Source organism: Opisthocomus hoazin, chromosome 25 (genome assembly GCF_030867145.1).
Source record: "Opisthocomus hoazin isolate bOpiHoa1 chromosome 25, bOpiHoa1.hap1, whole genome shotgun sequence".
NCBI classification, from domain to species: Eukaryota; Metazoa; Chordata; class Aves; order Opisthocomiformes; family Opisthocomidae; genus Opisthocomus; species Opisthocomus hoazin.
This window is the reverse complement of record NC_134438.1, coordinates 8,713,930-8,736,447: the sequence shown is the minus strand read 5'-3', so window position 1 is coordinate 8,736,447 and position 22,518 is coordinate 8,713,930. Positions and strand designations below refer to the sequence as shown.

At 54.8% G+C, this 22,518-nt stretch overlaps 1 protein-coding gene across 19 annotated transcripts; it reads left to right on the top strand.

The window, feature by feature from the left end:
• The first annotated feature begins 425 nt into the window (after positions 1–425).
• Positions 426–21,832, top strand: KLHDC8A (kelch domain containing 8A). Of its 19 annotated transcripts, XM_075443220.1 has the most exons (12): positions 429–495; positions 567–588; positions 3,756–3,905; positions 4,275–4,365; positions 4,503–4,673; positions 5,093–5,180; positions 15,645–15,712; positions 15,868–16,300; positions 18,152–18,316; positions 19,599–19,814; positions 20,204–20,305; positions 20,514–21,832. In XM_075443220.1, exons 8-12 carry the CDS (start codon positions 15,925–15,927, stop codon positions 20,705–20,707), a joined length of 1,053 nt encoding a protein of 350 aa, XP_075299335.1. In that variant the 5' UTR covers positions 429–495; positions 567–588; positions 3,756–3,905; positions 4,275–4,365; positions 4,503–4,673; positions 5,093–5,180; positions 15,645–15,712; positions 15,868–15,924; the 3' UTR covers positions 20,708–21,832. The 19 variants fall into 19 exon arrangements, 18 of the variants coding, with proteins under 18 accessions (XP_075299333.1, XP_075299335.1, XP_075299336.1 ...); XM_075443218.1 differs by lacking the exon at positions 567–588 and having other exon boundaries at positions 426–495; XM_075443212.1 differs by lacking the exon at positions 567–588 and having other exon boundaries at positions 438–495; positions 1,131–3,905.
• Positions 21,833–22,518: the final 686 nt, after the last annotated feature.

The following is a 22,518-nucleotide window of genomic DNA, read 5'->3' as shown; positions in this document are numbered from 1 at the left end:
CTCCAGCTCTGGCTCTTGGGTAGCACAGGAGGTAGACTTGCTGGGTTTGCTGAAAAGGTCAATTAGCCCCAGTTTCCTTCCAGCCTCAGATGGTGGTACCAACTCCCTGTTACTGCCTGACCTCTTCAAGAAGATTGTACTGAGCTGTAAGTCTCATTAATATTGGTTTTAGATTAAAAATGTGTTCCCCTCAGCTCAAAATGGGGAGACAAGCAGCTTCCTCCACCCCCAGAGACGTTTGGTTTGTGCCAAGGCTCCTTCAGCTCAGTGGAAGTGAGTGAGGCAGTGTAGTGACCTTGCCAGAATGGAGCAGGAACCAATCCTCCTTCCCTGGGGACCTAGCTTAGCACATGCTGTGCTTGTTTGCTTTATTGAACTGATCAGCAAAACAAATAAACATCACGTTGGTATTGTCTGTGCTGGGAGAAGGCAAGTTGTGCCCACCTCGTGACCTGGCTCCCAGTTAGCTGCAATCCCAGCTACTGAAAATTACAGGTAAAGGGCGTACCTACTTTTGGGGGACTATCTTTAATATATATGATAACTAAATTTGTTTTCTTTGGCAGACAGACGTAGCTAAGATGCAAGGTAAGAAAATAAGGATTGCAGTTCTGCTCTGTTCTTGCCTGCTGTGTGCAGAGGGGGGTGTCGAGGACCGCACTGGGACTGCTAGGGATGAAGCCATGGGTCACCACGGGGTACAGCGAGACACTTCCAGATACAGCAACCTTACTCAGTGGGTGAAACCCTGCACAGGTAGCATACTTTTTCTTCTAGAAAACAGATCCATTAATTCGTTTGGAAATACAGACGTAGAAAGAACTCGTGCCCTCTTCTAACTGGGTGCTTCTTTTTCCTACAGCATATTGCGTTAGAGCAGCTCTTCCCGCTGGGTTTGGCTTTCTTTTCTGTTAGGAAGATGCATGGGAGAGGACAGCGCTGCCTCCCGGGAGGTTACAGACTTTGTCTGGTTTTAGTCAGCAAATGTGAGGTCTGGATCCACTTTATTTTGGCAGAGGCAATGAACAGTTATTAGCTGTTCTGCTCTAGAACTAGTGTGAAGGCAAGGCGTCATGTCAGGTGATCGGGTTGATTTTGGGTTTTGATGTAAAATTACTTTACACTTACAGCATACCGTGATTTAAGAGGTCCCAGTAAGGTCTGCAATCTGCACTGATTTCCCAGCGCCTGGAAGCAAAAGATCACCAGTAGTGCTGGCCCTGCTTAGTGCCAGGGATCACAGATGTTTGCTGTTGAGTCTGAACTGAGATCAATTGATTTGACAAACAAATCTAGCTCGGCTCTGTGCAATCTCAGGTAGGTCTTCCATGTCTGGGAATTTAGAGAAGAAAAAGACGGAGGGTGCTGGTTTCCTGGGCTGCCAAAGGCTTCGCCCCTCCTTGGGAAGCAACCTTGCATTGGGCTGCTGTAGGAAGGGACTCGCTGCCTCTCACTGAAACGGCCACTCCTTGGAAACTCAGCCGTTGTGGTAGGTGTAACCATAAAAGGCTTGTGTTTAACAAAATGCTAATGCCCGAGAGCACAGATAGGCTTTCTTTGAAATCTGACAGGGTTGTGAGTCCTTATGATGAATGCAAGGCATGCTAATGGCTCACGTGCTGGTAGGAGCTTCCAGCAGTTTTAGATTGCTAAACTTGGCCGAGGTTGCCCGTGTCCTCGTGGCATGGGGTGGGGGCTGCTGTGTCTTAGCCCAGCTCCAGTTGTTGGCATTTAGGATGAAATCTGCATGTGGCATCATCTACTGAGGAAAGATGATGATGCTTAAAACTGAGCTAGAAGATCTTACCCTAAAGGAGGGATTGAAGTTAGATGGGTTGGTCTGGAATTTCCTTTTTATCCAGGAGGTAGAAAACCCGCAGGTATTTCCATTCTTCCCTGTAAAAGAGAACTCCAGTAGGGTGGGATTTAAGGACCCCATCACTCATGGGGATTTGTGCCTTTCACATGTGGCATCTCTAGATCTAAAGGAGAACTGGACTTGGCACCAGAGAAAATACTTGTTCCAGTTGCTGTTCTGCAGTTTTTTCCTCCTCTTGCCTGAACTGTCTCACTTCACGGTCTGTGTGCCCAGCCCCTCTTGCCCGCTTGGCTAAATTCCCTTGCAAGCGTGGACAGGACAACTGACGACCTGGCGTCCCACTCCTGCCCACCTCCTCCAGCTTGGCAGCTACCCCCTGCCCGCGTCCCGGGCAGCTCGAGACCCCGCGGGCGGCTGGCAGGTGGCTGTTGGCAGCTCTCCCCCACGTCTCTAATTTTATGTGCTGCAGCCTTCTGCACTAGAGACCTGTCAGCAAGGATCTGTGCTTGGCAGAAATAGCGATGGGAGAGTAACGACAGCGAAATGGGGAGCAGCAGAAGTGCTGTAGCAGTGAGGTCAGTTATAACCATCTTTCCTGTACCCCATCTCTCTTCTCGGAGACACCCCGGGGTGGTTAGATGGGTGAGACAATCTCATCTCCCTTCTGCATCTACCTTGCTCCTGGGCATGGTTTTTCACCACCGCTGCAGCCACCTGAGCGGCTCGGGATCCCTCATCGCTTCCCTGGCCCTTCGCTCCGTGCAGCCGTGCTGGAGACCTCGCTGGTGCAGAAGCAATCTTCCAACCAGTCTGTAAGGAGATGGGGAACGCAGAAGGGAGCCACTGGTCAGAGGTGCCTGGCAAGCCGTCGGGGTCCAGCCAAGCTGGAAACGCTCTGCTGCGGATGGACGCACACAGGGGCTTTGGTGACTTGTCACGAAAGCCTCACGCGACAGAGGCAAGAACAGAACTGCTTAATCCTGGGAGAACTGGGCAAAAGTACATAGCTGCAGATTAATATGTTTGCCCATGAACTGAACTTTGGGGATCAGCAAAACAAAGAGGAGAGAAATTCAGAGAAATAAGTGTTTCATCATGGCAACCTTCGAAACAAAGCGTCTTGACTTCTGAAAGCATTTCATTTTCAAACCAGACTCTCTTTTTTTTTTTAAAGCACAAAATGATTCAACATTCAACTCCCAAAGGAAAGAAAAACAATATTCTCTGCTGTTTAAATGAAAAATTTTGGGGCAGATTAGGAGTTAATTCACCAAAATCTATTACTTTTTTTTAAATAGAAAATCAGAATTATACACTGAGCTTTTTTTACCCACATCCCCCTTTCAAATCCATTCTTTACACAATCTGCTCTTGTCTCTTATCGCTGCCTGGTCCATGAATGATTAACCTCCGCTTCCTTTGAAGACAGAGAACAAACCGCTGCCGCTCGCAGTCCCTTTTCTTGCTCAGGCATTCAGCTCTCGGAGCTAGACGTGGTCTGTGGAAAGCCCCAGGCACTTTGTACCCTGCGCTGGAATACACGGGCTCTGGCTGGACCGGTCAGGCAGGCAGATGAGATTTTTTCGTTATTGGAGACCCTCTCTTTGTGAAAGCAGAAGAGCTGCAGTGTCCGATACCAGCAGACTGCTGCTTTATTTCAGTATTCTGGTAACCGTGTGTGGAGATCGGCCCTTCCCAGCCCTGCCATGTCTTGTATAAACCCTCTTCCTGGGAACAAACAGCTTTTTTCCAGTTGTATGTAAACATAGACTTATGTTTTGTTTTCATAAAAAGTATACAGAGCCAGATGCATCTGTAGCCTAACTAGTTGGACAGCTTAAAGCTCTTTCATGCTGCTGATGAAATTCTGCTAACTGTAGCTAATTTGAATGTTGCTGTGCCTGTGTGTTGGGTTTTTCTTTCTTTTTTTTCCCAGCAACTGTCTCTTCAAAGTGCTGTCTGCCCTGAAATGATGTCTCCCTGGGTTTGTCAAGTGGGCAGACACAGCTGGTGGACTTCTCCCCATGGGTTAAATATTCTGATTGAGAGATGCTGAAGCTCTTGGCTCCTGTCTCCGTGCATTAAGGTGACTATCTGCACTGTAACCAGCTCGGGGCCCTGAAGGAGGGAGAATTAATTAACTAGTTAATTAACTGTCAGGTTGCCAAAGCTCTGGAAGAAATGACAGGGCAGGGCTGAATGCTGTCTCTAGTCCCCCTGCATTGCTCTCTGCTGCTTGTGCCAAAGCGTGGTCTGCCCTGGTCAGTGGTGCTGGGGGTTGTGTGCTCCAGCCACGGCTGGCAGCAGGATGGGCACCAGCAGGTCTTGGCCCTCTTGCAGTTTTTTCTCCTTGATATAAAAGATCCTGATCTCTTCTAAAAGAAAAGCCTTATACTGAGCTTCTGGGGGTGCTTTTTGCTGCTTTTCCCTATTTTCTTATCTCCTGGCCTGCTAGCTGCTGTTCAACACGCCTTTTGCGAACGCTTGGAAGCGGTCTGGTCAAGAGGTCTGGTTGGATTGTGTTGGCTCAACCAGAAGCAATGCAGGTGAGAGATGAAAACAGAACATTTGGCTTATTTGTGTAACTTGCAGGAATCCCTGCAACTCTCCTGCTGTTCCCATGGAAACAGATGTTGAATTGCAGGAAACTGCTACAGGTTTTCAGGACCTTTTTTTTTAACAGTGACACCTCCTTTATCATTTCCAAGCAGCCTGGAGAATTCTTTCCCTTGCCGAGGCACAAATCTGGAGTGTCCTTGGGCCTTCCTTGTCTTACAAGTTCCTCGAGGTATCCCAGGAGGTCTCCTTAGTGGCAAGCAAGATGCTTCCAGGAGAAGATGCCATCGGGAGGAAGGTAAACTCCGCTTTCCTCATGGCGTAGGCTGCCTGGCGAGGGTGGGTTTGTTTCCCCAGCCAGCGATGGGAAGCAGAGCATGTCCCCCTCTCCTCCTTCCCAGTATGAGCCCTGCACCGTGGGAAGGGCTCGCTGGCCACCAGCATGTAATGCTGTGCAATTCTCACTGTTCAAAAAGCAGCAGCGGAGCGAGGCCAGCGCCCGCCTTTGTGTGAGGACTGGGGGCTCTGCATAAGCCCGTCCTTCCGAGGCTGACGGGTATTTTCCAGCCTGTCAGGTCGGACTCATCCCCCAGGCAGGCAGGGACTGAACACCTGGAGCTTTGTGGCCAAGCTGCCATACCTGTCTCTGTGCTTTTAACCAGTTTAAACTCTCCCTCTTCCCCTCCCGTCAGCCCTCATTTCTCTGGTCTTTTGCAGGTGTTGACATGGTGCAGGCTGTTCTTCGTGGGAACGTAAGGCTGCTTCCATCTAAGAAATTACACTGGCCAGTGAAACATCATAAAGGGTACTTTTTTGTTTTTAATTGTGTGAATTAAATGCTTATGAAGATAAAAGAATGTGTTTTACTAGCAATTATTAGCATTGGCTATGTAGGACGATGAGGACAAGGATTATCAAGGCTTCTTGGCAGAGGTCTGCCAGGGCCCTGCTCTGGCAGCACCATCTCTGCTCCCTGGTTTATCGCCATCCCTCACGTTTCTGCTACCAGCCAGAGGCCCCGGCTGACCCAGGATCCCCACTCACTGAGTGCTGTACACACAGCATCGGGGGGCCCAACAGCAGCCACGAACCCACTGTGAAGGGGGCAGACAAAAACCAGGAAGGAAAACAAAAAGGAGATGAAGGGCGTGAGATCAAACAGCAATGTAAACCACCAACCAAAAAAAAAAAGAAAAACCCCACAAAAAAATCTAAACTAACTCTCTGAAATCCTACCTGGGCCCAAACCCAGTGTCCTGCTTGGGCAAAGCAGGAGCTCCTGAAGGGTTTGAAACACTGATCTGCTGTTGTGTTTCAGTGGGTTCTGTAAACCAGTTTATCACCAGTTTTAAAATGGAAATTGCTCTGTAATATGGTTGCAAGGGTCACCCATTGCCGGGCAGCTTTGAGCCCATCACAGGAGCCCCATGGTTTAATGTGGGGATGGAGATGAGCTGCTGACCCTGTGGCTTGAGCAGCAGCTGAGCTCCCCAGCCTGCCCTGGGCTGTGTCCTGCAGCCTCCCCTTTCCTTCCCTGAGCCCCCTACCCCCATGAAGCTGAGCTTTCTGCAGTCAGCTCTTAATGGGTTCAAGAAGACCTCTAGTGATGTTTCTTTTTACCTCCTGGGTTGTAAGCAGGGAGCTTGCAAGCTTGCTGGAAACCTTTGTTCAGAGCTGCCTGGACTCATCTGTAAACAGTCTGGTAAATAGTAATAACTTATAAATACTAAGTATACAATAACGCCAGACTGCTAATAGCCCCCCAGTTAAAATCCAGTTTGATAGGGTCTTCTAAAATTTCTTAAGAGGTGAATGCCTTTGTAATGAACATCTTAATGTTAGATTGGCCCTGCGCTTGAGGTTTTTATTTAAATGCAAATTGAATCCTCCCACTGGAAAGCTAACAGGAGATTAAAATAGCTGGTAGGGGATGAGAATTTGCTTTATGTAGAGTCATTTCACTCAAGTTGTTGTTGATTTCCTCATTTTTCTTATTTTATGGCTAGAGCTGCCTGAGAATAGTTTCCTCTCTCAACCAGCATGAGCTATGGGCAAGAATAAACCTTTTCTGGGTTGTTACGGCCCTGAAATTGGGTCAACACTGAGGGGCTTTTGCAGGCCAGGGCTGGACTTCAAACCTCCTGCAGCCGCCTCCAGAGACAGTCACTGGGCCAGGCTCTGGGGAAGCAGCCAGGGGAGAACCAGCCCCCCTGAGACGAAAACCCGCGACTCCTCCAGCTCTGGAAGCTGTGGGTTCAAAGGCTGTTGAGTGCTCGAGCACCTGGTGCTCAGGTACCAGCAGTGACCCAAGTCACATGTGCTCACAGCTCTGCATCGGTGGGGAAAGCTGTACGAGCACAGCGCTGGAAGGAGCAGAGATCCCTAGGGGGGGTCGGGGACTTCCAGAGCTCAGGGGGTTCCTGAAGGATTAGAAACATCTGTGGGGCTGAGCTGCAAATGCATCTCTGGGGAGGAGCTTTGAAGCTTGATGGAAGATGTGTTGAAAGGATATTTCTCTTTTGGCTTTTGCTTAGAAATGATTTTTCTGCAAAGTTATTCTGCAACACTTCTAGAAGAAGAGTAGAGATGCAGGTCAGGGAAGTGAAAGCCTGGATGACTAGCAGCCTGGGAAAAGGGGGCCCGAAGCAGTCTGGGAGCAAAGCACGCTCTTCATGGGATGCCTGGAGCCAGGGCTGCAGGGAGCAGAAGCTCTGGGCTCGCTGCTGCCCGAACTGCCCCTTGTTTCCCTGTGGTGGGTGTCCATGGGGTGCATGGCCATCACATGTGCACACGGGTGCTGGGCTTGTCTCTCCCTGAGCCACAGCCAGTCACAGAATCCCAGAATGTTAGGGGCTGGAAGGGACCTCTGTGGGTCACCCAGCCCAACCCCCTGCCCAAGCAGGGTCACCCAGAGCAGGCTGCACAGCACCGCAGCCAGGCGGGGCTGGAATATCTCCAGAGAAGGAGACTCCACAGCCCCTCTGGGCAGCCTGGGCCAGGGCTCCGTCACCCTCAGAGGGAAGAAGTTCTTCCTCGGGTTCAGCTGGAGCTTCCTCTGCTTCAGTTTGTGCCCATTGCCCCTTGTCCTGTTGCTGGGCACCACTGGAAAGAGACTGGCCCCGTCCTCCTGACCCCCACCCTGCAGATATTTATTGCCATTTCTAAGGTCCCCTCTCAGCCTTCTCTTCTCCAGGCTGAACAAGCCCAGTTGGCAGTGCAGGGTCCACCAACTCCCAGCCACGACTGGGACCCAGCCTGGGCCAGACCCCCAGCCCTCCCCGAAGCGGGTCCCACCGCAGCAGCAGACCGGGGTCTTAATCTCCTCTTGGAGGCACCTCCTGCTCTTTAGCACCTACTCCCCTATTTTTGCCCATCTATCTCCCTTTCCTAGGAGTTTTGTTTTCGTAGGCAGGGAGGGCAGGCGGGGGGAGAGCCGCCGCGACAGAACATCCTGTGCAAGCGTGGGGAGCCATAAAAGGCTTAAATATGGGTCTGGTAATGCCGTGTGTACACACACACTCACGCTCGCACGCACACCCCCGGCTGCCGGCACCGGGGAAAAGACCAGATGGGGAAACACTCTCCCTCTTAATTGTCCTACATCTCCGGGAGGGTGAAGATTAGGGCCGCTGGATTTATGCTGATTTTTTTTTTTTCTCTCTCCTCGCATCCCTCCCACGCAGCTCTCCCAGCCTCGGCTGCTCCCGTCGCCGCTCGCGAACCCCTCGCCAGTGCTGCGGGGTGCAGGGGGGGACGGGGGGTGCCGGAGGGAGCGGGGGAGGAAGGGGATGCTCTGCAGGCGCCGAGGATTTGGGTGTTGAAGTTGAAGAGCGTTTCTAGCAGAGAGCCTGGACTCGGCGCGGCTTCCCGGGAGCTGTGAGTATATCCGTGCTTCCCCAGCTCTCCCGGCAGCAGGGAGGGAGCTTCTCGCTGGAGGTCAGCGGATTATTGGGGGGATGCTTCGGAGGAGGAGGGCTTTTTCCCAGTGTCAGGTCAGGCTTTTAATAAACAACCAAAAACAAGGCTTTGAGTTTGTGATTCTCCCCAAAAACATAGGTTACAGAGGATGTTTTTTCCCTTTATTTTTTTTTCTTCCCCACCCCGAAGTAGCCCCCAAATCCCATCTTTTCATCCTCTCTGCCTGAGCAGGCCCTGGCTGCCGGCAGCGATGGGTGCGCGTGCCCAGCTACCCCAGCTGAGATCTGCCCCAAGCTCTTCACATTCCCTCCGGAGGGATGCAGCCTAAATACAGAGTAACAGGAGCTTTAGAAACACGACCAGTGAGACTGCAGGGCTCGAAAATGAGATCCTGTGCTTGACCTGTGCAAAAGCGAAGCTGTTTGTGCAGAGGCAGCCTTGGGGGGCAAGGGGAGGAGATGCAGGATGCTGCTGGGAGTTGGACTGGGCGGGGGTAACCTTCAGTCTTGCAGGTGGGTTCCCTTTTCTCCTGATGAAGTCAGAACACTCTCTTGGGATAAGCTGTGATGTGAATAAATCTTACCTTGTTCTGCTGACTTTTCAGCCTACCCAGGAAAAAAAAGATGGTCTGGGCTCTTTACCTGTGCTGATGAGTGCCAAAAAATGAAAGCGCTTTTCTCCCTGTCCCGTAGCCTGCTAAAGCTCCTGGCATCCTTCTGATGCATGGCTGCTGTGCTGGTAGCTGTGGAATATTTCCTTCCACGACCTCTCTGCCTTCCTCCTATTAGCAACCGCAGGAAATTGCATTTGGCACGAGCAGGCTGGAAATGATCTCCAGGGGCTGGTGATGGGGGAAGGGGTGAAGCTGGGAGGAGGTCAGATCGGTCACAGCCTGCGGTCCGTGTTCGACCTGCACCGACGTGTGTCTGCAAAGAGATGCTCGGGAGCAGGAGGAGTGGAACGAGCTGCTTGTGAGTGCTGCTGCTTTTTCTTTGCTTGGTACAATTAATGCTCTTCTAACCACAATGCTTTCCCTCATTCCTTGAAACTAAACAGTCTTCTGTGCCAGCTGGGTAATTTGCAGAGAAAGGCAGAGAACTAGTGGATATTTTTGTTGTTGTTTTTCTGGGTCGCTGTTACTATGGCAAGGAAACTTGATTCAGTGTGAAGAGAGGTCAGAAATACCGGACTGAGAATTTCATGGATGTTCTGCTTAAAGCCTCAGCTGCCAGGGTTTGAGCGAGGGAGAAGTAAAGGCACCAGAGCCCCCAGTTTTCAAAGGCTTTTTAAAAGCCTTTTCTGCTTAAAAGTTGGAGTTACTTGAAAACTTAGACCTAATATTGCATGACCTTGTGGGCTAGGACTGTATAACAGTCAAAGCTGATGGGGAGGTTGTCTGTACCTTGTTCTGAGGGTCACCAAGAAATGAGAGCGAGCGTTTGGGATGGGAGCTCAGGCTTTTCCAGTGCTGGGAACGTTACAAAGGTGACAGACTTCTCCAAAGGCCATCACCTCACGAAGAACCTCGGATAAGCAGTGAGGGTTTGAAGAGAGCTGTGTCTGTGGGGATGCTGAGCTCTCTGGACTATTCTACAAAGGGGTTTTGGGGTGCTGTGCTCCTCTGAAGATCTGTGCTTCTTCAGGTGGCAGAGAAGTGAGCCTCCTCCCTGGAGAAGGAGGGGTTTGTAGCTCAGCTCCGTGGGTGCTGAGTGGCGGGGGCATGGAGCTTTGCAGAAAATCTGCCCCCGTGAACCTTGCATTTCTTGTTGGCTGTGTCTTTGCTGAAAGAAGGATGCGTTTATTTGCCGTAGAGGTTGGGGCAGGGCCTCCTCGCGCTGTGCTAATATTTATCTGGCAGTGCAAAGGGTGTTACGCCGTGACGTTTATGTGCTTCTAGGAGGAAAAGCAGCTCACTCCAATTACCGTGATTAATGGAGAGGTTTAGGTGCTGGTCCCACATCTGAAACTTCTCCATGTGTTGTTTGAGATGCACTCTGCCCTGCTAACTTCTAGCATAGGTGAAAACAGCATCAAGAAAATTGTCACTGTGTTTACCCTTCTTTCTCATCACTTGGTGGTTTTGTTTTGACAAAATCCCCGATTCTAGCCAACATGGGATATAGTTGTGGTATTGAGCAGCTCCAGCTGCAGGTAGTCACCTTCAGGGTTTTGAGGAGGGGCAGATGTGGGCTCCTACCTCCACGAGCAGCTTCCCTGGGTGGGTGAGCTGAGCACCCAGCCCTGGGGAGAGCAGGCGCGAAGGTCCCAGGAGAGCCTGCCCATGCGAGGTGTGCTGGGGCATCCCGGGCATCCCGTGCCCGGCACCTCTCACCGTCTCCGTCTCTGCCCCTCGGAGCAGGTGAGCGGTGTTGGGTGGTCTGGGGTCACACTGGGAGCAGGAGAGCTGAGCCGCAGGGGACTGATCCTTCCCAGGGGCTGGTCGCTGCTCCAAACTGCGTTGGATCCTGTGCCCAGAGCAGCACTGGGAAAGCACCCGAGTGCTGCTGTGACCTGGAATTGCACTGGGAAGAATCAGGAGCAGGCAGGCAGGGGAGAGCTGGGCTGAGCCTGACTCCCCCCTTGGCAGCCGGTGAAGTTCCTGGGGATCTCCTCTCCATGTCCCCCCCCCTGCCCTTGTACCATGCCTGTTCCTCAGGACAGGAACGGGTTTCCCGTTCTGAATCATCTGCTTTAAGCTGTCTTCATCGAGTCTGTGCTGTGTCATCTCTCCCTGCTCTTTATTTAATAGCGTACAGGCAGCCAAGAGGGAGCTGAAACAAAGCTCGCTCCTGCCTGGTGCTGAGCAGGAGCTGGGATTTCTTCTCGGTTTTGGTGTGCTATTTCCAGCCTGTTGTTGCCCTTGTTCCTGCCTCTGCTGTGACACCTGTCCCCAGAGCCGTGGGAATCGTCACCGCTCTGGCCAGTGATGCTGGCTGGACGTCGGGCTGTTCTCGGCTCGGCTCCGCAGCCGCTTTTCTCGTGTTGGCTGGCACGTGGCGGGACTGCCCCGCGCTTACCTGGCGTGACGTTTAGGTGAGTACAGGAGCTTGTTCTCTGGAGGCGGTGGTTTCTCTCATAGGCTTCTCTGTCAGGCTGGTGGCTGTCTGTGTCTGCTTTGACCTGCTCCTGGTGACAGCAAGGAACATGCGGGCAGCTGGCAGACGATACGGGGAGCAGCGATGTTCTGGGAGCGGGGCTGTGATGAGCCTCCTGGGTCGCACCCATCCCCGCATCTGGGGATGGAAATCTGGGATCAGCCAGTGAAGCTGAGGGTCAGCTGGGTATGGCTGAGGTGAACTTGTGGTGGGATGCTGGGAAGAAGTGGTTGTCTCCTGGATCTTCGTGGTGTCCCCGAAACAAGCACTCTTCGGCAGGGGGGTTGGACTAGATGACCCACAGAGGTCCCTTCCAACCCCTGCCATTCTGTGATTCTCTTTGGGCGGGTGATGCTGAGCAGTGATGCAGTGCTGGGGCTGCAGAAGTGCTGGAGGCTCCTCAGAGCAAGTTGGACAAACGTGGCACAGGATCAGTTCCCAGTGAGCTGCGTCTGCCCTGGGCTGGGTGAGGATTTGGGATCTCTTTCTATGTTTAGCCCTGAGTTCCTCCCTGGAGAAGCGTGTGTGTAAGTGTGGCTGGGGGTGGGATATCTTCAGCATGAGCATTAAAAATAGAAAATTTGGCAGTGTCTCTGTGGCTTTTCGTCTTCTGGGGCCTTTTTGCATTTCCTTCAGTTTGGAGAGGTGTAAATAAGATCCCTTTTCACTCTGTGCTTGTGCAGCAGTGCAATGCTTAGGGCAGAAGGAGCACTCTGCGGGCTGGAGGGTGGAGATTTTGGCTGCTGTGGGTCTTGTCCTGGCCCTCTGCCGCTGAGCAGAATTTCAAACGCGGGGCAGCAAACTTCTAAATCCTGGAGAGAGGTGAGATAGGAAGGAAAGCAAAAGCAGCCGCACTCAACAGCACCCAGGTTTCTCTCCCCTGTTCAGCCCCTTTATCACTCCAGTACCCACCAGCGCTTCTCCTTCATAAATCACCAATCACTGCAGGCAATAAATGCTGCTAACCCGGGAGCTCGCTCGGATGAGCCTGGTGTGACCGGTCCCTCCTCGGAGGGAGCATCTGGGTGTTGCAGCACAGGGAGCTCAGCCCCGTGCACCGAGAGGTCCCCCTCGCCCACCGGAGCCCACTCCCGCTCTCAGTGGGTGCTGTGGGGCTCTGCCTGCCCAGGTGGGCTCCAGAGCCGCTTGGCAAAGACCCTGGGGGGGGTGGGAGGGGGTGTTTAGGTGTTGTGCTGCTCCCTGAGCGCTTCAAGCAGGGGTTTCTGTCCTGCTCTGATAGAAAAGAAATTACCGTTTGTTTTTATTTTAATGTAGCCATCTAAGAAAAAAATGTTAATGCTTCCAATTTGTTTGGTGTAATTAAGCACTAATTCCCCCTGCCTGGGAGGAGAGCGTGGCTGCAGGGCACGGGGGTGTTGGGTCAGCACTCTTTTGACAGCTCCCAGCTCCTGCAGTGCTGGCGTTGCTTTCTAGGGAGGTTCAGGTGATGCTGGAGAGAACGGAGACGAAGGGGGTGGGTGTTTCAGTGCTTCAGACTGACCTTGATTTTATTTAAAGAGCATGAAGGAGAAGAACAGTGAATTGCGTGTGTGCCAAGGGAGCTGCATTGAGGGAGAGCTCTGCGTCGCTGCTGCTGGGGGTTGGCTCCCCGGATCTGCTGGTTCCCGCTGTCTGGGGCCACTGCTGGGCTGAGTTTGCAGGTCTTTGCTCTGCCTGTTCTCATGAAGGAGCTGCCCAGCACTCCACGGAAATACTCAGCCATCTCCAGGAGCTTTGAATCATGCTCTGTGTGCTGGTATGTTGAAAACGAATTTTTGGGTAATTTTAGACAGTTATTCTCAAGGTTTGGATAGTCTTAATGACAGCAGAGTTGCTGTCTGGAACCAGCCATGAGGTTCTGCTTCTGTCAGCCATCTGAGTGATGCTGATTCTGTCTCACCCCAGGACTGCACTTTATAGTTGAAGAAATTGAGGCACAGGGCAGGAAAATGACTTCTCGGAGGTCAGGATGCAAATCCGTCACACTCCTGGAAGCAGGAGCTGGCTCTGCTTTTCTAATTTGCCGGACCATGCTGAATTTGTCCACAGTGATGCATGAAAATTCACCTGGAAAGAAAATAAATTATTCATGAAAGCAATAGTCCGGAGCTGCTGAAACTGCCAAGGCAAAAATCCCTGAGCAGCTCCAGCTGCGGGCGGTGAAGCGCATCAGATGATGAGGGATCGGAGGGAGGGGAGGGCGGCAGCCGGTGACCCTGTCTGTTGTTTGCTGCTTTCTCCTCAGCTGCTGGGAAGATGCAAAGCGTGGCTGGACTGGCTGCTGCTTTTTTTTTTATTGTTGCTTTGTGTTCCTTTGTGCTGTGGCCCCCACGGTGCTGGGGATGTGCGCATGTGCCCACGCTGGGACCTGCTGCTGGAGGGCTACAGCTCAAGCAGTGTTTATGGGTTTATTAACCATATTCTTTATACAGTAAATGGTGTTTAGCTGACTACTGAAATTTATTTGGGAGAATAAGTTAAAATAAACAGCCCTGCTTGGACTGATTACTTTTCATGCCGGCTCAGACTTGTATGTGGAGTGCTTTTGATGGCCTTAGCTGTCTGAGACCTCTTTCCCTGATGCTTTTCCATACCCCTCCTCTGAGTCACACTTTGGGGGGAGATGTAGGAACCGATGTGACAGTGCAAACTGATCTCCCCTTCAGCTGGGCCCTGCGGCTCTTGCAGGCTCAGCCCCAGGCAGAGATGAGGAGGGGATGATGCAGAGATGGGTGTGGGGATGCTGCGCTGTCCCTCTCTGAGATGACAGCAAATGCCCTGGCTGTGGTCTGAGGGCTTCTCGCCTTCCAGGGGGATCTGCCTCACTGCTCCGTGCCGTGGTCCCCGAAAAGCGTCAGGATCCCCACCCGGATCATCCGAAGTGCCGGGTGATGAAGGCGGCTGTAGGTGGCTGTTGCTAAGCTACAGGCTCTGTCTGCTCCGGCTGTCAGGGGGCTGGGGGAGCTGAAGGGCTGCGGTCAGACCTGGCGAGCAAGTGCTGTGGCAGGGCGAGGCGGTGGGGTGTGTGGTGGGGATGGCCTGTTCCTGGGCCAGGGAGTTCTGCAGAGCCCGCTTGTTTACTCTCTGCTCCAGATGAGGCAGAAAGAAGCAAGTCTGGCTCTCTTCTTTGGGAGAAGGGAGTCCAACCCTGTAAGAAACCCAAGGACCGTAACGTCTGGTTGCTTTATTTGTGCTTAGGTGTCTTGATAGGAGAGAGCAAGTTGGCTCTTTGCATCCCACCCCACATCGGCACTGCTGTATCGGAAGGGGAGATAACCCCGAGCAGCAAATGGGCTGAGGCACTGGCCCTGGGCTGGGGGTCTGCCAGGAGGCAGAGGAGTGGGTCCAGGAGTGAACCTCTGCTCCAGGAACTTCCAGAAAGCTCTGCAGCAAAGCAGAGCCGGCCAGCCCTGCTCTGCTGCTGGGGAAGCTCTTTCCAGGGGCTCAGCAGGACCTCAGCATCCATGGGGAAAAGTCCCAGGGGTCTGTGCACGGGGAGAAGAGGGAAAGGCACTGTCCTAGACCAGAGCCGTGCCCAGCCCGGAGCATGCCTGCTTGGGGCTTTTTTGGCAACTGCTCGCTCTGCCCTACAGTCTGTCTCCAACTCTTCGGGCAGGCAGCTGGGAGAGCCTGCTGCGTCTGCAAGGGTAAAGATAAATCTGACTTAGTTTTAAGGGCAGCTGTTAAACAACCCCAGTTACGCAGTGAAGGCGGAGATGCTCGGTGCAAAATGCCCCTTATTCCACGCTGGGCGAGTGAGCAAGGTGCTGCCTTTGTTCCTTTCCGTTTGCCCTCTCTCTGTCCTCCTGTACTAATTAATCTCATCTGCATGCTTAATGGCCGTACTGAGAGAGGAGATGAAAAAAAGACTGTGGGTTTCCAGCCAGAGCTTGTGCCTCTCCCCCCTGGGCTGCTCTCTGGATCCCGTACAGCTCCGTGGTGCAGCCCACGGGTTGGGGCTGGAGGGGCGAGCGGTGGCTTTCGCCTCTCCAGCCGGCGGTCACTGGAGTGGGGGGTCTCCAGACCTCCCCAGAGTCTACAGGAGGATGCACAGAGGGGTCAGAGAAGGAGGACCCAAGGAAAAGTTCCCCAGCAGGCAGGAAAACAGCCGGGGAAGCGAGCAGACGGCTTGCAGGCTCCTCAGTTTGAATGTCGCTTGGGGGCGGGGATGCTCGGGAAAGAGAACAGACTGACTCCAACCTCTCTTGCCTCTTTTTCTCCCTCACCACCTCTCTCTTGTTTTGTTTTATTTTTAGGCTCGGTCTCTGCATGAACTTCTGGAGGCAGATCTGGAACTGCAGGATGAGCAGAGGCGCGGCGACAGGTACCGCTGGCTGTGGCTCTGCGTCGGGGTGGCTGCGGGAGGCTGCCCGGCGGGGATGCTCCTGGCTGCCTGCACCTCTGCCAGGGAGACGACGGTGCCTGCGCTTCGTGTTTGTCTCTTGTTTTTCCCTGGCACTTCTCTGCTCTGTTTTGCAGCGTAGCCAGCCCCTTCCTGCGGGCAGGGACCGATGCTGCCTCGCCCCGCCGGCCGCCATGGAGTTAGCGAACACCAGAGACTTCCAGTGGAAAACCCTCGCCCCGCTGCCGAGCCGCAGGGTCTACTCCACCTTGGTGGAAGCTGGCGGGCAGGTGTTTGCCATCGGGGGCTGCGATGACAACGGGATCCCCATGGACTGCTTCGAGGTCTACTCCCCCGAGGCCGACCAGTGGACCTCGCTGCCCCCCATGCCCACGGCCCGGGCCGGGGTGGCCGTGGCCACCTTGGGCAAGAGGATCATGGTGATAGGAGGGGTCGGGGTGAATCAGATGCCGCTGAAGATAGTGGAGATGTACAACGTAGACGAGGGCAAGTGGAAGAAGAGGAACTCACTGAGAGAGGCAGCCATGGGCATCTCGGTGACGGCAAAAGGCAAGGAGGGTTCGATACTTCCCGGGCAGGGAGGGATGCCTGCAGGGTGATGGGATGGGGAGGGTTAGCATGGGGTGATGTGTCAGGCACAAAAGCTTTCTGGACAATGTTGTTCAGGGTTATGTTGTTCTCCAGAATCCTTTCCATGCTGCTAGAAGTCGAGCCCTGTGTATTTGTCATATCCCACCTGCTAAAGGAGACTGTTCTGTAGGCAGCTGCAAGCAGATAAACCCAGAGTTGCTCTGTATCATCAGCCCTGAAGCCATGCAGGGCCATGGCTGGGGGTATTGTGATCAGGTCCATGCTCCAGGGTGTCAGATCAAACTTCTCCAGGGTTTTGTAGCAAATTCTGGTCCTCGTGCTGCAAACACTGGAAAAATGAGAATGGTGCCGCTGGCTGAGCATAGCCAGGCTGGGAGTGCCCCTGCTGAGCTGCAGAGCCAGAGGTGAAGGTCTCAGAGCCACAGAATAGCTTTGGTTTGAAGAGATGTCGCTGGTCCGAACCCAGAACCAGCCAGGAGAGAGTGGGCTTCATGGTTGTGGGCTCAAATGCTTGTACAGGAGGGGCAGTGGCCGGCTTCGTGGGGGGCTCCGACATAGCTCCCCTCCGTAAACTGAACGATTGCCTTAAATGGGGCTTGTTAAAGGCCTGCGAGGCTCTGCCTTATCAGCCCATCTCGTTTTTTAATTTCTAAGCAGAGATGTGGAGCACTGATTTCCTTTAGCAGGCTCTGCCGTGCTTTGAAGAGCCTGGGGCTGGGAGCAGCGTTCCTGAGGTCAGCCAGCTTCCCGCCGTGCCTGGGATTACCAATCTAATCTCCAGGCAGCTTCTTTGAAAGCTGCTTGGTTTGTTTGCTTAAGTGGGCTTAAAAGTTACTGTCAAGGAATGTTTAAAAATAATGTTTACCATCTTGGAGGAGTTTTTCTCTCTGAGTATAAGCTTGCCTGACAGGGTCAATTTGGTGTGAGAGGCCAGGAACAAAAATAGCTGCCCAAATCCTCGCAGCGTGCAGGCTGGTCTCTGCTTTCCCAGCTGCCTGCAAGGGCAAGGCTGCTGTTGCTGCTCTCCTGAATCTCATCCGTGGGGCGAAGCGCTTGTTGGAGGAGGTTCTGTGGGTGCTGCAACAGGTAGGAATCTGCTTTGGAGAGCCAGGTTTGCCTTCAGAGAGGGTTATTACAGCTGATGTGGGTTTGGTGAGGAACAAGGAGCCTCGGTGCCTGGTCTCAGCTCTGAGCCCGCCGGTCCGGGTCACAGAGCTGCCGTCCCATGCCAGCCCTCGGTGGGGCAAAGCAGGAGCTGAGCTGAGGAGCAGCAGCCCCCGGACAGGAGCGCGGGGCTGGGGGAAAGCACTGGTGTTGCTGGGGGAACTGGAAGGATGGCGCAGTCCCCTCCACCCAGGGGTGGGAGCTTGGGACGTACACAGGGACTCAGGTAGAAGTCAAAAGTTCTGGTCCACATCATATGATGGCACATCTTTTCAGTGGTGCCCAGTGACAGGACAAGGGGCAATGGGCACAAACTGAGGCACAGGAAGTTCCGTCTGAACATGAGGAAGAACTTCTTCCCTCTGAGGGTGACGGAGCCCTGGCCCAGGCTGCCCAGGGAGGTTGTGGAGTCTCCTTCTCTGGAGATATTCAAGACCCGCCTGGACAAGGTCCTGTGCGGCCTGCTGTAGGTGACCCTGCTTCGGCAGGGGGGTTGGACTAGATGACCCACAGAGGTCCCTTCCAACCCCTACTATTCTGTGATTCTGTGATTCTGTGATCTGTTTTTGCAGGGGGAGTATTTCTGATGCTTTCCTGTAATAATTTTGTGGTTGTTTTTTTTTCTTGCTTCTTGGCCCTGTCCAGACTACAGAGTCTACGCGGCCGGTGGGATGGGGTCAGACCTGCGGCCGCACAACTACCTGCAGCACTACGACATGCTGAAGGACATCTGGGTGTCGCTGGCGGCCATGCCCACACCCAGGTACGCTGCCACGTCCTTCCTGCGAGGCACCAAGATCTACGTGCTGGGTAAGAAGCGGTCCTGCCGCCGCCACCTCGGGCACTGCTGGGCAGCAGCTCCTTTGATCTGAGAGCTGAGAAACCTCCCTGGAAGAGGCTTTGGGGAACGCTCCTCTCCATCCCCGCCTGCGTTCTCGTGCATTTCGTGATGCTGAGCTTGCAGCTGTAGGGTTTGAGTGGGGCTGGTGCTGGGTTTGTGTTCACACCCCCACAGCGAGCCCCTGCGAGAGCTCCTGCGCCCTTGGACGGGAGCCCACAGGTCTCGCAGCAGCTCTGTGCCGGGCAGATGGTCACCCTTGTCCCAGGCCCTTCCGTGGCTGCTGGCAGCGGAGGGTACAGCTGGCCTTTGCCCAATTTGCAGTCCTGTTCCTGCGATAAAAGCCCTTGGTCTCAACTAACAAGTAAAAATACTTCTGTGCGTTTTCTGTCTGCAAAGTCCTGTGCAGCTCCACACAGGCTCTGCCTTTGGCAGAGGAACGACCTGCTGTAGCTGGGAAATGCTGGGCCAAGCTTTTTCCAGGGGACAATCTTCGTTGGTCTTGTGTAATAGAAGGGGAAACTACGGCAGAGAAGTGTTGCTGTTAGCTTGTGGCCAAATGGCGCATCAGGATCAAAACACGGGAGCTTGCTCTGACCATCAGCCAGCCCTGACTTTCTGCAGGGGTCACCAGAAAAGGCTCTTTGATCTATTTTGCAGTTTGCTTGCTGCTGGTCAACAGTCTGTGGGCCCAGCGGCGAGCACAGGCTCTGCCCTCAGAGGCACGCTGAGCGTCGGAGCTGAGAACGGCCGTGTTTGTCTGATGGGTGGAAGAAGAACACGCGTCCTTGGCGGTGGTGGCAGCAGCTGCTCTGGCTCTCCTGCTCCGTCAGGAGCTCGGCAGCGAGGCCGGGGCTTGCTGGCTTGCGCTGAGCTCATCTGAATTGCAAAGGCTCTCTGAGCGCCGGTCCCTGCTCTGCTGCGAGTTTGTCTTGATTAAACTGGTACATATTAAACACCTTCCCGCACCAGCAACCCGCTCCTGCCGGCGAGGAGGGGAGCGGAGGGCGCAAGGCACTGACAAATGAAATGTTTTCGTGTTGTGAACCTGCGGTTAAGGGAGAGGGAGCGCAAGGGTGAGAAGTTACCTGGCTCGGCAGGCCCCTATCCAGGGGACTTGAGACCTGGGGACATCATATCTGCTGGCAGCTCGCCTGCTCGCAGCCTGCCCCGGGAGGTTCCTCTGCTTCCTGCTGCCGTTGGCTCGGTGCTAGGAGCCAAGCCGACCCTTTTCCTTCCGTCTCTCTGCCCCAGGTGGAAGGCAGTCCAAGTACGCGATCAATGCCTTCGAGGTCTTTGACACAGAGACCAGGTCGTGGACCAAGTTCCCCAACATCCCCAACAAAAGAGCCTTCTCCAGCTTCGTGCCTACAGAAGACAAGCTCTTCAGCCTCGGGGGCCTGCGACAGGGACGACTCTACCGGCAGCCCAAGTTCATGAGGACCGTGGACATGTTTGACATGGAACAAGGTGGGGGCTGTCCCAGCTCTGTCCTTCCCGGAGGAGCGGGGTGGGGGGCACACAAGGCTGTGCTTTGGGGCTTCGCTGTCCTTGCAGAGCACAGAGCTCTCGCCTGCTGAGCCCTGGGACCGCTGGTGCCTTGAGCCCAGCCTAGAGGAAGGTCTCCAGTCAAGGTTAGCAAGGCAGCAGGGTGGAAACCCACGGTCCTGAGGCAGCTGGGTTCAACATCTCTCTCCTGACATGGTGGTGAGGAAGCTGACCCCTGGGTCGTGGGGTTTCATTACCCCGAGGCGCAGCAGCAGAACTGCTCTTCCACAAGCAAGTAGGAGGTCAGAGAGGCGGGTGGCTTCCCAGGAGCAGATGCTGCTGCCATGCCCAGTCTGTCCTGTCCCTCCCAGGTGGCTGGATGAAGATGGAGCGCTCGTTCTACCTGAAGAAGAGGCGAGCAGACTTCGTGGCTGGCTACCTGAAAGGCAGAGTTGTCGTGGCTGGGGGACTCGGTGAGGCACTGGGGATGGTGGTAACACTTTAAAAGCACGTGCGAGCCACGTGTTATCGTTACAGTGGGGAGAGATCCTGGCCCTGGCTCTGCTGAGCAGGGAAAACTGAGCCTGGAAGGGGTCCAGAGCACAGATGCTGTCCCAGAGCAGAGAAGGGATGCTTGCTGGTGCCTCCCAAGTGACCCAGTGCCTCTCTTTGTGCTTCCAGGAAACCAGCCCACTGTCCTGGAGTCTGCAGAGGCCTTCCACCCCGAGAAGAACAAGTGGGAGAGCCTGCCGCCCATGCCCACCCCGCGCTGCGCCTGCTCCAGCATCGTGGTGCGGAACTGCCTGCTGGCCGTCGGCGGGGTGAGCCAGGGCCTGAGCAGTGCCGTGGAGGCTCTCTGCCTCTCTGAGTCCTAGCTGGCTCCCACCCCGCCAAGGACCCTGCCCCTGGGTGCTTCCAGCAGCGGTGGTGGTGGTGCTGGGAGGCTCCCGGCAGCACCGGGCCTGGGGAAGCATCACCCCAGCTGCCCTGGGAGCCCGGCAGCTCGGCTTTGCCGGCTGGGAGCTAAACCCGGTGTTGCTCTGGAGTTGGGGCGGGCAGGAGCCTGCAGCCAGGGCTGCTGCTCCGCTCCCTCCCGCGTGCTGCTGTACCAGCCCCGCAGAGGGAAGGAGCACTTCGGCCAGGGGTCACCTTCAGAGCTCTACGGGGAAACCCAGATGAAGGCACTGCTCGCAGCGCTGGTGTGCTGTGTCTCACCAGCAGGAAGGACTCTGGAGACCCAAGGTATGGGTGAGAATTACCCTGCGGCCATCCTGACCAAAAGTGGTGGGTTTGGAGGTGCTGGGACTCTCCAGACGGGTCAGTGGTGGTTCAGGAAGAACTGTGGTGACGTGGCTCCGTTCGAGCACCCGAGGATCTACGCGTGCTTCCCTCGGCTTGCAGCAAGGGAAGCTCCTAGCCTGCAGCCAGGCCCAGGGGATCGTTTTTTTTGCCTTCATAGCAAGGCTTTTCCTGCAAACCTGTAGCATTTGACTGTTGCTTTGGCAGAGGCTGGAGCGAGGGGCTGCTGATGCTCCTGAGAGGGATGGATGCCCAAGAGACTGCCTTAGCTAGAGGGAAGACCTTGCTTTTGGCACAGGGCTAGCACAGCTACTGCCTTTGCTGGGTTTCAGGCAGAGATGGCCTCAGCCTACAGCGTTCCAGCCTGGGTTTTAGCTCCTTTAATGATTCGGGAGCTTCTGTTCAGCCCTGGGAGAAGGGAGCAAAACTGACCCCTGCCTCTGGAGTGCTCTCCCCCGGGGGCTGGGCAGAGGCTTTGGCGCTGGGTTTGCTGTCAGCGAGGCCACAAGACCCTGGCTGTCACCTCCGCTCTGGTTTCGCTGGTCCAGGGCAGTTTGCGGGAGGGCGGTGGGAACGGAAGGGTCACAGTTCTGGCTTGTAGCAGTTGCCCCATTAAAAATTGTCTTCGGAGAAGCGCGGTGGGCTGCGTCGAGGCCGTGGCTGTGTGGAAAGGGGGGACCCAGACTGAAAAGGGGGAGAGGGGCCGGTGCAGGCGGCCGGGGCGGGGGTCTCTGGGCTGTCCCGTCGCTCCCCCCCTCCCCGCCCCGTTCCTTTCCGAAGGCTCCCACCCCTCTTTTAGAGCGGCTGCGGGGAGGGGAGTCCCGGTAGCCCCGCTCTGTGCGGCGTGGGAGGGCGCGGGGGCGGCTGCGGGACCCGGACCCGCACCCAGACCCGCACCGGACCGCTCCCCCCGCCGCGGAGCACCGAGGACACCGTGCGGCGGCCGCGGCAACGGCAGGGGCGGCCCGGGGGTGCGGGCGGGCAGGGACCGACCCCGTTTGCCGTTTCACAGAATCGTTATGGTCGGAAAAGACCCCCGAGGTCACCAAGTCCAACCGCGTCACCTCCTCCCCCCATCCATGGCTGCTAAACCACGTCCCCAAGTGCCACATCCACACGGTTTTTGAACCCCTCCAGGGATGGGGACTCCCCCACCGCCCTGGGCACCCTGGTCCAACGCCTGACCCCTCCTTCAGTAAAGAAATTTTTCCTAATGTCCAGTCTGAACCTCCCCTGACGCAACCTGAGGCCATTGCCTCGCGTCCTACCGCTAGTTACCTGGGAGTAACTAGTTTCTGGCTGTCGGTAGTCGTTGGGAAGCGGTGGAACGAGTGGCTCCTTTGAAGCGCAGCCCTGTCAGCTCCGAGTCCTCCCTCTCTGAGCTCAA

Excerpts from the sequence above, each read along its gene's own strand:
- KLHDC8A (XM_075443218.1), top strand. The coding sequence starts at position 15,925 with ATGGAGTTAGCGAACACCAGAGACTTCCAGTGGAAAACCCTCGCCCCG. Across the intron at positions 16,301-18,151 it reads CATCTCGGTGACGGCAAAAG|ACTACAGAGTCTACGCGGCC; the intron begins GCAAGGAGGGTT and ends GGCCCTGTCCAG. Across the intron at positions 18,317-19,598 it reads CACCAAGATCTACGTGCTGG|GTGGAAGGCAGTCCAAGTAC; the intron begins GTAAGAAGCGGT and ends TCTCTGCCCCAG.